This window comes from Oncorhynchus keta, chromosome 16 (assembly GCF_023373465.1).
Source record: "Oncorhynchus keta strain PuntledgeMale-10-30-2019 chromosome 16, Oket_V2, whole genome shotgun sequence".
NCBI classification, from domain to species: Eukaryota; Metazoa; Chordata; class Actinopteri; order Salmoniformes; family Salmonidae; genus Oncorhynchus; species Oncorhynchus keta.
The window spans coordinates 18,447,243-18,462,393 of NC_068436.1; the positions used below are offsets into that span (position 1 = coordinate 18,447,243).

Genomic DNA, 15,151 nt, shown 5'->3' on the forward strand with positions numbered 1-15,151 from the left:
ATATCTGACTGTTTTAACCCTGTAGTGGTATTATCCATGATATCTGACTGTTGTTAACCCTGTAGTGGTGTTAACCATGATATCTGACTGTTTTAACCCTGTAGTGGTGTTAACCATGATATCTGACTGTTTTAACCCTGTAGTGGTATTATCCATGATATCTGACTGTTGTTAACCCTGTAGTGGTATTATCCATGATATCTGACTGTTGTTAACCCTGTAGTGGTATTATCCATGATATCTGACTGTTGTTAACCCTGTAGTGGTATTATCCATGATATCTGACTGTTGTTAACCCTGTAGTGGTATTATCCATGATATCTGACTGTTTTAACCCTGTAGTGGTATTATCCATGATATCTGACTGTTTTAACCCTGTAGTGGTATTATCCATGATATCTGACTGTTGTTAACCCTGTAGTGGTATTATCCATGATATCTGACTGTTTTAACCCTGTAGTGGTATTATCCATGATATCTGACTGTTTTAACCCTGTAGTGGTATTATCCATGATATCTGACTGTTGTTAACCCTGTAGTGGTATTATCCATGATATCTGACTGTTTTAACCCTGTAGTGGTATTATCCATGATATCTGACTGTTGTTAACCCTGTAGTGGTGTTAACCATGATATCTGACTGTTTTAACCCTGTAGGTACTGGTATTATCCATGATATCTGACTGTTGTTAACCCTGTAGTGGTATTATCCATGATATCTGACTGTTTTAACCCTGTTGGTTTATCCATGATATCTGACTGTTGTTAACCCTGTAGTGGTATTATCCATGATATCTGACTGTTTTAACCCTGTAGTGGTATTATCCATGATATCTGACTGTTGTTAACCCTGTAGTGGTGTTAACCATGATATCTGACTGTTTTAACCCTGTAGTACTGGTATTATCCATGATATCTGACTGTTTTAACCCTGTAGTGGTATTATCCATGATATCTGACTGTTGTTAACCCTGTAGTGGTATTATCCATGATATCTGACTGTTTTAACCCTGTAGTGGTATTATCCATGATATCTGACTGTTGTTAACCCTGTAGTGGTGTTAACCATGATATCTGACTGTTTTAACCCTGTAGGTACTGGTATTATCCATGATATCTGACTGTTGTTAACCCTGTAGTGGTATTATCCATGATATCTGACTGTTGTTAACCCTGTAGTGGTGTTATTACCATGATATCTGACTGTTTTAACCCTGTAGTGGTGTTAACCATGATATCTGACTGTTTTAACCCTGTAGTGGTGTTAACCATGATATCTGACTGTTTTAACCCTGTAGTGGTGTTAACCATGATATCTGACTGTTGTTAACCCTGTAGTGGTGTTAACCATGATATCTGACTGTTTTAACCCTGTAGTGGTATTATCCATGATATCTGACTGTTTTAACCCTGTAGTGGTATTATCCATGATATCTGACTGTTGTTAACCCTGTAGTGGTTTTAACCATGATATCTGACTGTTTTAACCCTGTAGTGGTGTTAACCATGATATCTGACTGTTTTAACCCTGTAGTGGTGTTAACCATGATATCTGACTGTTTTAACCCTGTAGTGGTGTTAACCATGATATCTGACTGTTGTTAACCCTGTAGTGGTGTTAACCATGATATCTGACTGTTTTAACCCTGTAGTGGTATTATCCATGATATCTGACTGTTGTTAACCCTGTAGTGGTGTTAACCATGATATCTGACTGTTTTAACCCTGTAGTGGTGTTAACCATGATATCTGACTGTTTTAACCCTGTAGTGGTATTATCCATGATATCTGACTGTTTTAACCCTGTAGTGGTATTATCCATGATATCTGACTGTTGTTAACCCTGTAGTGGTATTATCCATGATATCTGACTGTTGTTAACCCTGTAGTGGTGTTAACCATGATATCTGACTGTTTTAACCCTGTAGTGGTGTTAACCATGATATCTGACTGTTGTTAACCCTGTAGTGGTGTTAACCATGATATCTGACTGTTTTAACCCTGTAGTGGTATTATCCATGATATCTGTTTGTTAACCCTGTAGTGGTGTTAACCATGATATCTGACTGTTTTAACCCTGTAGTGGTGTTAACCATGATATCTGACTGTTTTAACCCTGTAGTGTATTATCCATGATATCTGACTGTTGTTAACCCTGTAGTGGTATTATCCATGATATCTGACTGTTGTTAACCCTGTAGTGGTATTATCCATGATATCTGACTGTTGTTAACCCTGTAGTGGTATTATCCATGATATCTGACTGTTGTTAACCCTGTAGTGGTATTATCCATGATATCTGACTGTTTTAACCCTGTAGTGGTATTATCCATGATATCTGACTGTTTTAACCCTGTAGTGGTATTATCCATGATATCTGACTGTTGTTAACCCTGTAGTGGTATTATCCATGATATCTGACTGTTTTAACCCTGTAGTGGTATTATCCATGATATCTGACTGTTGTTAACCCTGTAGTGGTATTAACCATGATATCTGACTGTTGTTAACCCTGTAGTGGTATTATCCATGATATCTGACTGTTGTTAACCCTGTAGTGGTATTATCCATGATATCTGACTGTTTTAACCCTGTAGTGGTATTATCCATGATATCTGACTGTTGTTAACCCTGTAGTGGTATTATCCATGATATCTGACTGTTTTAACCCTGTAGTGGTATTATCCATGATATCTGACTGTTGTTAACCCTGTAGTGGTGTTAACCATGATATCTGACTGTTTTAACCCTGTAGGTACTGGTATTATCCATGATATCTGACTGTTGTTAACCCTGTAGTGGTATTATCCATGATATCTGACTGTTGTTAACCCTGTAGTGGTATTAACCATGATATCTGACTGTTTTAACCCTGTAGTGGTATTATCCATGATATCTGACTGTTGTTAACCCTGTAGTGGTGTTAACCATGATATCTGACTGTTTTAACCCTGTAGGTACTGTTATTATCCATGATATCTGACTGTTGTTAACCCTGTAGTGGTGTTAACCATGATATCTGACTGTTTTAACCCTGTAGTGGTGTTAACCATGATATCTGACTGTTTTAACCCTGTAGTGGTGTTAACCATGATATCTGACTGTTTTAACCCTGTAGTGAGATATCTGGTTTTAACCCTGTTGTTACTGATATCTGACTTTGTTAACCTGTATTATCCATGATATCTGACTGTTTTAACCCTGTAGTGGTGTTAACCATGATATCTGACTGTTTTAACCCTGTAGTGGTGTTAACCATGATATCTGACTGTTGTTAACCCTGTAGTGGTGTTAACCATGATATCTGACTGTTTTAACCCTGTAGTGGTATTATCCATGATATCTGACTGTTGTTAACCCTGTAGTGGTGTTAACCATGATATCTGACTGTTTTAACCCTGTAGTGGTGTTAACCATGATATCTGACTGTTTTAACCCTGTAGTGGTATTATCCATGATATCTGACTGTTTTAACCCTGTAGTGGTGTTAACCATGATATCTGACTGTTTTAACCCTGTAGTGGTATTATCCATGATATCTGACTGTTTTAACCCTGTAGTGGTATTATCCATGATATCTGACTGTTGTTAACCCTGTAGTGGTGTTAACCATGATATCTGACTGTTTTAACCCTGTAGTGGTATTATCCATGATATAATATAATAATATAATAATAATATCTGACTGTTTTAACCCTGTAGTGGTATTATCCATGATATCTGACTGTTTTAACCCTGTAGTGGTGTTAACCATGATATCTGACTGTTGTTAACCCTGTAGGTACTGGTATTAACCATGATATCTGACTGTTGTTAACCCTGTAGGTACTGGTATTAACCATGATATCTGACTGTTGTTAACCCTGTCGGTACTGGTATTAACCATGATATCTGACTGGTTTTAACCCTGTAGGTACTGTTATTAACCATGATATCTGACTGTTATTAACCCTGTAGGTACTGGTATTAACAGGGTTCAATTCTCGGGCCGACTCTTTTCTCTGTATATATCAATGATGTTGCTCTTGCTGCGGGCGATTCCCTGATCCACCTCTACGCAGACGACACCATTCTATATACTTTCGGCCCGTCATTGGACACTGTGCTATCAAACCTCCAAACGAGCTTCAATGCCATACAGCACTCCTTCCGTGGCCTCCAACTGCTCTTAAACGCGAGTAAAACCAAATGCATGCTTTTCAACCGATCGCTGCCTGCACCCGCATGCCCGACTAGCATCACCACCCTGGATGGTTCCGACCTTGAATATGTGGACATCTATAAGTACCTAGGTGTCTGGCTAGACTGCAAACTCTCCTTCCAGACTCACATCAAACATCTCCAATCGAAAATCAAATCAAGAGTCGGCTTTCTATTCCGCAACAAAGCCTCCTTCACTCACGCTGCCAAGCTTACCTAGTAAAACTGACTATCCTACCGATCCTCGACTTCGGCGATGTCATCTACAAAATGGCTTCCAACACTCTACTCAGCAAACTGGATGCAGTCTATCACAGTGCCATCCGTTTTGTCACTAAAGCACCTTATACCACCCACCACTGCGACTTGTATGCTCTAGTCGGCTGGCCCTCACTACATATTCGTCGCCAGACCCACTGGCTCAGGTCATCTACAAGTCCATGCTAGGTAAAGCTCCGCCTTATCTCAGTTCACTGGTCACGATGGCAACACCCATCCGTAGCACGCACTCCAGCAGGTGTATCTCACTGATCATCCCTAAAGCCAACACCTCATTTGGCCGCCTTTCGTTCCAGTACTCTGCTGCCTGTGACTGGAACGAATTGCAAAAATCGCTGAAGTTGAAGACTTTTATCTCCCTCACCAACTTCAAACATCAGCTATCCGAGCAGCTAACCGATCGCTGCAGCTGTACATAGTCTATAGGTAAATAGCCCACCCATTTTCACCTACCTCATTCCCATACTGTTTTTATACTGTTTTTATTTATTTACTTTTCTGCTCTTTTGTACACCAATATCTCTACCTGTACATGACCATCTGATCATTTATCACTCCAGTGTTAATCTGCAAAATGGTATTATTCGCCTACCTCCTCATGCCTTTTGCACACATTGTATATAGACTGCCCATTTTTTTTTCTACTGTGTTATTGACTTGCTAATTGTTTACTCCATGTGTAACTCTGTGTTGTCTGTTCACACTGCTATGCTTTATCTTGGCCAGGTCGCAGTTGCAAATGAGAACTTGTTCTCAACTAGCCTACCTGGTTAAATAAAGGTGAAATAAAAAAAAATAAAAAAAATTAACCATGATATCTGACTGTTTTAACCCTGTAGTGGTGTTAACCATGATATCTGACTGTTTTAACCATGTAGGTACTGGTATTAACCATGATATCTGACTGTTTTTAACCCTGTAGTGGTATTAACCATGATATCTGACTGTTTTTAACTTTGTAGGTACTGGTATTAACCATGATATCTGACTGTTTTTAACTTTGTAGGTACTGGTATTAACCATGATATCTGACTGTTTTTAACCCTGTAGGTACTGGTATTAACCATGCTATCTGACTGTTTTTAACCCTGTAGGTACTGGTATTAACCATGATATCTGACTGTTTTTAACCCTGTAGGTACTGGTATTAACCATTATATCTGACTGTTTTAACCCTGTAGGTACTGGTATTAACCATGATATCTGACTGTTGTTAACCCTGTAGGTACTGGTATTAACCATGATATCTGACTGTTGTTAACCCTATAGGTACTGGTATTAACTAAGATATCTGACTGTTTTTAACTTTGTAGGTACTGGTATTAACCATGATATCTGACTGTTGTTAACCCTGTAGGTACTGGTATTAACCATGATATCTGACTGTTGTTAACCCTATAGGTACTGGTATTAACTAAGATATCTGACTGTTTTTAACTTTGTAGGTACTGGTATTAACCATGATATCTGACTGTTGTTAACCCTGTAGGTACTGGTATTAACCATGATATCTGACTGTTTTTAACTTTGTAGGTACTGGTATTAACCATGATATCTGACTGTTTTTAACTTTGTAGGTACTGGTATTAACCATGATATCTGACTGTTTTTAACTTTGTAGGTACTGGTATTAACCATGATATCTGACTGTTTTTAACTTTGTAGGTACTGGTATTAACCATGATATCTGACTGTTTTTAACTTTGTAGGTACTGGTATTAACCATGATATCTGACTGTTTTTAACTTTGTAGGTACTGGTCTCCACAACATCAGCCTGATATTGAGTATTCTAAAGGCATGGAATGACTTGTCATGTGACCTGAAACTCAACTGGATTTGTGAGAAAGTGGTTTAACATCACCATGACAACATACAACATGTAACACATACAGCAGCCTACAGTGCACACAACTTCCTCCTCCATTCTCTCTCTCTCTCTCTCTGTCTCAAACCAACACATGTTGTATTTGTTTGTATTAACATATTAATAAAAGTCCTTCTCACTTGCTGACATTGAAGCTTCCTCTTTACCAGTCAACATGAAATGAGTACATTTAACTTTGTGCACATTAGACTCTCAGTTCAAATACAATGGTCATAATTGCAAAAAATCTTACATGCTCCAATATAGGCCTGGTGCAAACATTCTCAACAGTACCAAACCACCATTACATACACTGTATAGGAGTTGACTCTGTCACTAATCAATGAGTGTAGTAGAGATACCAAAGTGTATCAAAGGATGTTACTTAATAATCTTTGACAGTCAGTCTTTGTTGTCAAGTTACATACAATATCAAATGCTCATATTTGACTGTTGTTCCCCAATATGTGTTCCAAAAGAGGGAAGCGAAGTGGATCTTTTCAATGGTTCAACCAGCTGTCACTCAAACTCCTCAACCAATCATGTTCATTGAGAGAGAAGAGAGCTGCGGACAATTACGTCATGATCTCATCCTCACTGGTTAAGACTACCCCACCCATCCACTTGGAACAGTGTCACATATATTGTCTGGACATTATAATGACCCATGTTTATAGTCCTGGACCTCCTGAACATGTTGATGTATATTTGGGAGTAAACAGAGGGTCCAAATCAGCAGAAAGGTGAAAGGAAGGAGGAGTTCTGGAAACTCCCTGAATTATCTTGGGACTGTTACATATGATATTTAATATATGTTAACAGCTAGTCTTTGTTCTCCACTTCCCCTCTATGATCTATATATTCCTGGTATGATAGTGTCCTGTCCATCATCACAAATAGCAAGTCCCGTTCCCTGGGCAGGAGGACTGTGTTGAGATGTACTCTGGACAAGATGATCATGTAGAGACATGGAATTGTTTATATTGTGCCACAGAAAATGTTTTAACAATAATCACTGTGTCTTTCACATGCATACAATCACACACATATGTATGCAAACTTATTTTTTGTGTTAGCATACTTACATACTTACTTCCCTAGAGTTTACACCTACAGCAGTCACACAGACAGAGACACTACAGATGACTCAGAGACAGAGATATCACTAGAAGCAGAGACTTAACGTATAGAGGGCTTGCAGCTGACGTACGACGCCTCCCGGTGGCCATGTTGGAAGACCTCCACATTCATTCTAGAAACAGAGATTTAATGTATAGTAGACCTACATAGGTCAACCCTATAAGAGGAGAATGTCCAAGGCTCATCCCCTAGGATTGTACACACTCCAATGTGCTTTGAGAAGGAGAAGAGGATAGATGATGCCAGGAGGAATTGAGGACTGATAGTTGAGAAAGAGCCCATAGGAAAGTCTGTAATACAGCTATTTATACCACTATTTCACCTATTTGTTGTGTTTATCTCTCACTTTAACCACTAGGTGGAATCATCACCTAACCATTCAGTACAGTATCCAACCCTCAACCTTTGTGAGTGAGTGAGTGAGTGAGTGAGTGAGTGAGTGAGTGAGTGAGTGAGTGAGTGAGTGAGAACGTTGTCACAGTAGGTAATTGATCACAGATCCAGTTATGATTTGTGCCACAATTGTCATGATTCCATGTTATGTTTTGGAGATTCTTTGACTCCAATTTGTACTTCTTCTCTACTGAGAAAAAAAAACCTGGAGGGAGAGCCGACAGGACTGTCTGTAGAGAGGAGCAGACCTGGTGATAATAAAAGGCAGATGAGAGAAAGAAAACTTTGTATTAACAATGTTGTTTTCTGCATCACAACAACATACATTTATCAATGGGGTTAAATAGGTCCTTCATGTCTGGATTGGTCTGACTGACTCAGTTAATGAGGGGACCTGGAGATGGGTGGATGGTACCCCATTCACCAACCCAAGTTTAGAGCAGTAGTCTCTTACCTTGGGGTGGTCAGTGTTATTATAGAGCAGTAGTCTCTTACCTTGGGGTGGTCAGTGGGGTGCCGTCCACCCATTTCCAGCTTCCCTCATTAACAGAGTCAGTCAGACCGATCCAGACATGACTGACCTATTTAACCCCATTGATAAATGTCCGTTGTTGTGACACAGAAAACAACATGTAACACATACAGTAGCCTACAGTGCACACAACTTTCTCCTTCATTCATTCATTCATTCATTCATTCATTCATTCAGCCATTCTCTCTCTCTCATGTTGATTGTTGGATACAGTACTGAATTGTTAAGTGATGATTCCACCTAATGGTTAAAGTGAGAGATGAACTCATCATAGAGGTAAAATTGTGTTATATCAGACTTGTCTATGGGCTTTTTCACCATTCATCTTTCCTTAACAAAACACATTGAATAATACAATCCTGAGGGAGGGACCTTCTCTTTTAATAGGGTTGAGTGTGTGTTACCTGAGTGCTGGTCTCCTGGTACAATATTAGGAGCAGTGTCTGCTGTCTCTTTTCTCTTGGTGTCACACCCTGATCTTTTTCATATATCTTTGTGCTTGTCTCCACCCCCCTCCAGGTGTCGCCCATCTTCCCCATTATCCCATGTGTATTTATACCTGTGATTTCTGTTTGTTTTTTGCCAGTTCGTCTTATTTGTAGGAGTCAACCAGCGTTTTGTGTTCTCAGCTCCTGCTTTTCCCCAGTCTCTCCTTTCTTGTCCTCCCGGTTTTGACCCTTGCCTGTCCTGACTCTGAGCCCGCCTGCCTGGCCACTCTGCCTGTCCTGACTCGGAGCCCACCTGCCCGGCCACTCTGCCTGTCCTGACTCTGAGCCCGCCTGCCTTGCCACTCTGCCTGTCCTGACTCTGAGCCCGCCTGCCTGGCCACTCTGCCTGTCCTGACTCTGAGCCCACCTGCCTGGCCACTCTGCCTGTCCTGACTCTGAGCCCGCCTGCCTGGCCACTCTGCTTGCCCCAGACCCCTCTGGATCACCGACCTTTGCCTAACCTGAGCCTGCCTGCCATCCTGTAGCTTTGCCTCCATACTCTGGATTATCGACCCCATCCTGCCTTGACCTGTCTTTGCCTGCCCCTGTTGCTAAAATAAACATTGTTACTTCGACAGTCTGCATCTGGGTCTTTCCTTGGTTCTGTTACTTTGTGCTGGTCTCACTGTCTCTCAGGGTGTCTGCACTAACGTATATATCCACAATCCTCTCTTCCATCTCACCTCTGTCAAACTTGACCTTCTTGTTCATATCTGGCTCAGCATAGATGACCTTTGACAACTTTAATAATGCCTGGGTCTTTCTTTCTATGTAGGTCTACTATACATTAAGTCTCTGCTTCTGGAATGTGCTCCTGAGTGGTGCTGCGGTCTAGGGCACTGCATGTAAGTGCTAGAGGTGTCCCTACTGACCCTGGTTCAATTCCAGGCTGTATCACAACTCTCTGTGACTGGGAGTCCCATAGGGTGGTGCACAATTGTCCCAGTGTCGTCCCGGTTAGGATTTGGCTGGGGTAGGCTGTCATTGTAAATAAGAATTTCTTCTTAATTGACTGGCCTAGTTAACGAAATAAAACTGAATTCTGTTTACATTAAGTCTCTGCTTCCAGTGATATCTCTGTCTCTGAGTCATCTGTGTTTCTCTGTCTGTTTGACTGCTGTGGGTGGTAACTCTAGGGAAGTAATAACAAAAGGACATGGGTATGCTAATATAAATGCTAATAGAACAAGTTTGCATACTTGTGTGTGTGTGTGTGTGTGTGTGTGTGTGTGTGTGTGTGTGTGTGTGTGTGTGTGTGTGTGTGTGTGTGTGTGTGTGTGTGTGTGTGTGTGTGTGTGTGTGTGTGTGTGTGAGATTGTTATAGTGGTTGTTGTGAAACTATTTTCTGCAGCACAATATAAATCATTCCATGTCTTGTCCAGAGTATATCTCAACACAGACCTCCTGTCCAGGGAATGGGACTTGCTATTTGTGATGATGGACAGGACACAATCATACCAGGAATATTTAGATCATAGTGGGGAAATGGCTGCAGCCCTCTTCTCTTTAATGAACCTGATTGGTTGAGGAGTTTTTGAGTGACAGCTGGTTGAACCACTGAAAATATCCACTTCACTTCCCTCTTTTGGGGCCCATGTAGGGGAACAACATCAAATATGAGCATTTGATAATGTACTTATGTAACTTGACAACAAAGACTGACTGTCAAAGATTATTAAGTAACATCCTTTGATACCTTGACATCTCTACAGTCAACTCCTATACAATGTATGCAATGAGTGAATGGTACTGTTGAACACAAGAATCTACAAACAGGAAATAAGTCAGCCTTTTATTATTAGTATGATACTACAAACATGTTTGCATGCATATATGAGTGGGTGAGGGTTTGAGAGAGAGCGAGAGAGATAGAGAATGGAGGAGGAAATTGTGTGCACAATTTTCTACTGTATGTGTTGCAGTATGGTGTCATGGTGATGTTACAACGCTTTCTCACAAATCCAGTTGAGTTTGCTGTCACATGACAAGTCGTTCCATGCCTTTAGAGGAAGCTGGTCATTACGTATCTCAGCACAGTCCTCGTTCTGAGTAGGACCTGCATTATCAGGCTGTTTGTCATACCAGTACCTACAGGGTTTAAACAGTCAGATATCATGGTTAATACCAGTACCTACAAAGTTAAAAACAGTCATATATCATGGTTAATACCAGTACCTACAGGGTTAACAACAGTCAGATATCATGGTTAATACCAGTACCTACAGGGTTAAAAACAGTCAGATATCATGGTTAATACCAGTACCTACAGGGTTAAAAAGAGTCAGATATCATGGTTAATACCAGTACCTACAGGGTTAAAAACAGTCAGATATCATGGTTAATACCAGAACCTACAGGGTTAAACACAGTCAGATATCAAGGTTAATACCAGTACCTACAGGGTTAAAAACAGTCAGATATCATGGTTAATACCAGAACCTACAGGGTAAAAAACACTCTGATTGCATGGTTAATACCAGTACCTACAGGGTTAATAACAGTCAGATATCATGGTTAATACCAGTACCTACAGAGTTAAAAACAGTCAGATATCATGGTTAATACCAGTACCTACAGGGTTAAACACAGTCAGATATCATGGTTAATACCAGTACCTACAGGGTTAAAAACAGTCAGATAGCATGGTTAATACCAGTACCTACAGGGTTAAAAACAGTCAGATATCATGGTTAATACCAGTACCTACAAAGTTAAACACAGTCATATATCATGGTTAATACCAGTACCTACAGAGTTAAAAACAGTCAGATATCATGGTTAATACCAGTACCTACAGGGTTAAACACAGTCAGATATCAAGGTTAATACCAGTACCTACAGGGTTAAAAACAGTCAGATAGCATGGTTAATACCAGTACCTACAGGGTTAAAAACAGTCAGATATCATGGTTAATACCAGAACCTACAGGGTAAAAAACACTCTGATTGCATGGTTAATACCAGTACCTACAGGGTTAATAACAGTCAGATATCATGGTTAATACCAGTACCTACAGGGTTAAAAACAGTCAGATATCATGGTTAATACCAGTACCTACAGGGTTAAAAACAGTCAGATAGCATGGTTAATACCAGTACCTACAGGGTTAAAAACAGTCAGATATCATGGTTAATACCAGTACCTACAAAGTTAAAAACAGTCATATATCATGGTTAATACCAGTACCTACAGAGTTAAAAACAGTCAGATATCATGGTTAATACCAGTACCTACAGGGTTAAACACAGTCAGATATCAAGGTTAATACCAGTACCTACAGGGTTAAAAACAGTCAGATAGCATGGTTAATACCAGTACCTACAGGGTTAAAAACAGTCAGATATCATGGTTAATACCAGAACCTACAGGGTAAAAAACACTCTGATTGCATGGTTAATACCAGTACCTACAGGGTTAATAACAGTCAGATATCATGGTTAATACCAGTACCTACAGAGTTAAAAACAGTCAGATATCATGGTTAATACCAGTACCTACAGGGTTAAAAACAGTCAGATATCATGTTTAATACCAGTACCTACAGGGTTAAAAACAGTCAGATATCATGTTTAATACCAGTACCTACAGGGTTAAACACAGTCAGATATCAAGGTTAATACCAGTACCTACAGGGTTAAACACAGTCAGATATCAAGGTTAATACCAGTACCTACAGGTTAAAAACAGTCACAAGGTTAATACCAGTACCTACAGGGTTAAAAACAGTCAGATATCATGGTTAATACCAGTACCTACAAAGTTAAAAACAGTCATATATCATGGTTAATACCAGTACCTACAGGGTTAAAAACAGTCAGATATCATGTTTAATACCAGTACCTACAGGGTTAAAAACAGTCAGATATCAAGGTTAATACCAGTACCTACAGGGTTAAACACAGTCAGATATCAAGGTTAATACCAGTACCTACAGGGTTAAAAACAGTCAGATATAATGGTTAATACCAGAACCTACAGGGTAAAAAACACTCCGATTGCATGGTTAATACCAGTACCTACAGGGTTAATAACAGTCAGATATCATGGTTAATACCAGTACCTACAGGGTTAAAAACAGTCAGATATCATGGTTAATACCAGTACCTACAGGGTTAAAAACAGTCAGATATCATGGTTAATACCAGTACCTACAGGGTTAAAAACAGTCAGATAGCATGGTTAATACCAGAACCTACAGGGTAAAAAACACTCCGATTGCATGGTTAATACCAGTACCTACAGGGTTAATAACAGTCAGATATCATGGTTAATACCAGTACCTACAGGGTTAAAAACAGTCAGATATCATGGTTAATACCAGTACCTACAGGGTTAAAAACAGTCAGATATCATGGTTAATACCAGTACCTACAGGGTTAAAAACAGTCAGATAGCATGGTTAATACCAGTACCTACAGGGTTAAAAACAGTCAGATATCATGGTTAATACCAGTACCTACAGGGTTAAAAACAGTCAGATATCATGGTTAATACCAGTACCTACAGGGTTAAAAACAGTCAGATATCATGGTTAATACCAGTACCTACAGGGTTAAAAACAGTCAGATATCATGGTTAATACCAGTACCTACAGGGTTAAAAACAGTCAGATATCATGGTTAATACCAGTACCTACAAAGTTAAAAACAGTCATATATCATGGTTAATACCAGTACCTACAGAAAAAACAGTCAGATATCATGGTTAATACCAGTACCTACAGGGTTAAACACAGTCAGATATCATGGTTAATACCAGTACCTACAGGGTTAAAAACAGTCAGATAGCATGGTTAATACCAGTACCTACAGGGTTAAAAACAGTCAGATATCATGGTTAATACCAGTACCTACAGAGTTAAAAACAGTCAGATATCATGGTTAATACCAGTACCTACAGGGTTAAAAACAGTCAGATATCATGTTTAATACCAGTACCTACAGGGTTAAAAACAGTCAGATATCATGTTTAATACCAGTACCTACAGGGTTAAACACAGTCAGATATCAAGGTTAATACCAGTACCTACAGGGTTAAACACAGTCAGATATCAAGGTTAATACCAGTACCTACAGGGTTAAAAACAGTCAGATATCATGGTTAATACCAGTACCTACAAAGTTAAAAACAGTCATATATCATGGTTAATACCAGTACCTACAGAGTTAAAAACAGTCAGATATCATGGTTAATACCAGTACCTACAGAGTTAAAAACAGTCAGATATCATGGTTAATACCAGTACCTACAAAGTTAAAAACAGTCATATATCATGGTTAATACCAGTACCTACAAAGTTAAAAACAGTCATATATCATGGTTAATACCAGTACCTACAGGGTTAAAAACAGTCAGATATCATGGTTAATACCAGTACCTACAGGGTTAAAAACAGTCAGATATCATGTTTAATACCAGTACCTACAGGGTTAAAAACAGTCATATATCATGGTTAATACCAGTACCTACAGAGTTAAAAACAGTCAGATATCATGGTTAATACCAGTACCTACAGAGTTAAAAACAGTCAGATATCATGGTTAATACCAGTACCTACAAAGTTAAAAACAGTCATATATCATGGTTAATACCAGTACCTACAAAGTTAAAAACAGTCATATATCATGGTTAATACCAGTACCTACAGGGTTAAAAACAGTCAGATATCATGTTTAATACCAGTACCTACAGGGTTAAAAACAGTCAGATATCAAGGTTAATACCAGTACCTACAGGGTTAAACACAGTCAGATATCAAGGTTAATACCAGTACCTACAGGGTTAAAAACAGTCAGATATAATGGTTAATACCAGAACCTACAGGGTAAAAAACACTCCGATTGCATGGTTAATACCAGTACCTACAGGGTTAATAACAGTCAGATATCATGGTTAATACCAGTACCTACATGGTTAAAAACAGTCGGATATCATGGTTAATACCAGTACCTACAGGGTTAACAACAGTCAGATATCATGGTTAATACCAGTACCTACAGGGTTAACAACAGTCAGATATCATGGTTAATACCAGTACCTACAGGGTTAACAACAGTCAGATATCATGGTTAATACCAGTACCTACAGGGTTAACAACAGTCAGATATCATGGTTAATACCAGTACCTACAGGGTTAACAACAGTCAGATATCATGGTTAATACCAGTACCTACAGGGTTAAAAATAGTCAGATATCATGGTTAATACCAGTACCTACAGGGTTAAAAACAGTCAGATATCATGGTTAATACC

The 15,151-nt window shown here is 39.2% G+C and overlaps 1 protein-coding gene across 6 annotated transcripts in view; it reads right to left on the minus strand.

The window, feature by feature from the left end:
* The window catches only part of LOC118383269 (CD209 antigen-like protein E), a 139,175-nt gene that overhangs the window by 114,740 nt on the left and 9,284 nt on the right, over positions 1–15,151 (minus strand). The window contains exon 6 of one of the 6 annotated variants that reach the window (XM_052464929.1): positions 10,678–10,986. The exons of the other annotated variants lie outside the window; for them this stretch is intronic. Coding sequence (XP_052320889.1) covers positions 10,839–10,986 — 148 coding nt within the window. The 3' untranslated portion in view covers positions 10,678–10,838. Of the gene's footprint in view, positions 1–10,677; positions 10,987–15,151 lie in introns of those variants that run through there. 6 annotated transcript variants of the gene reach the window in all.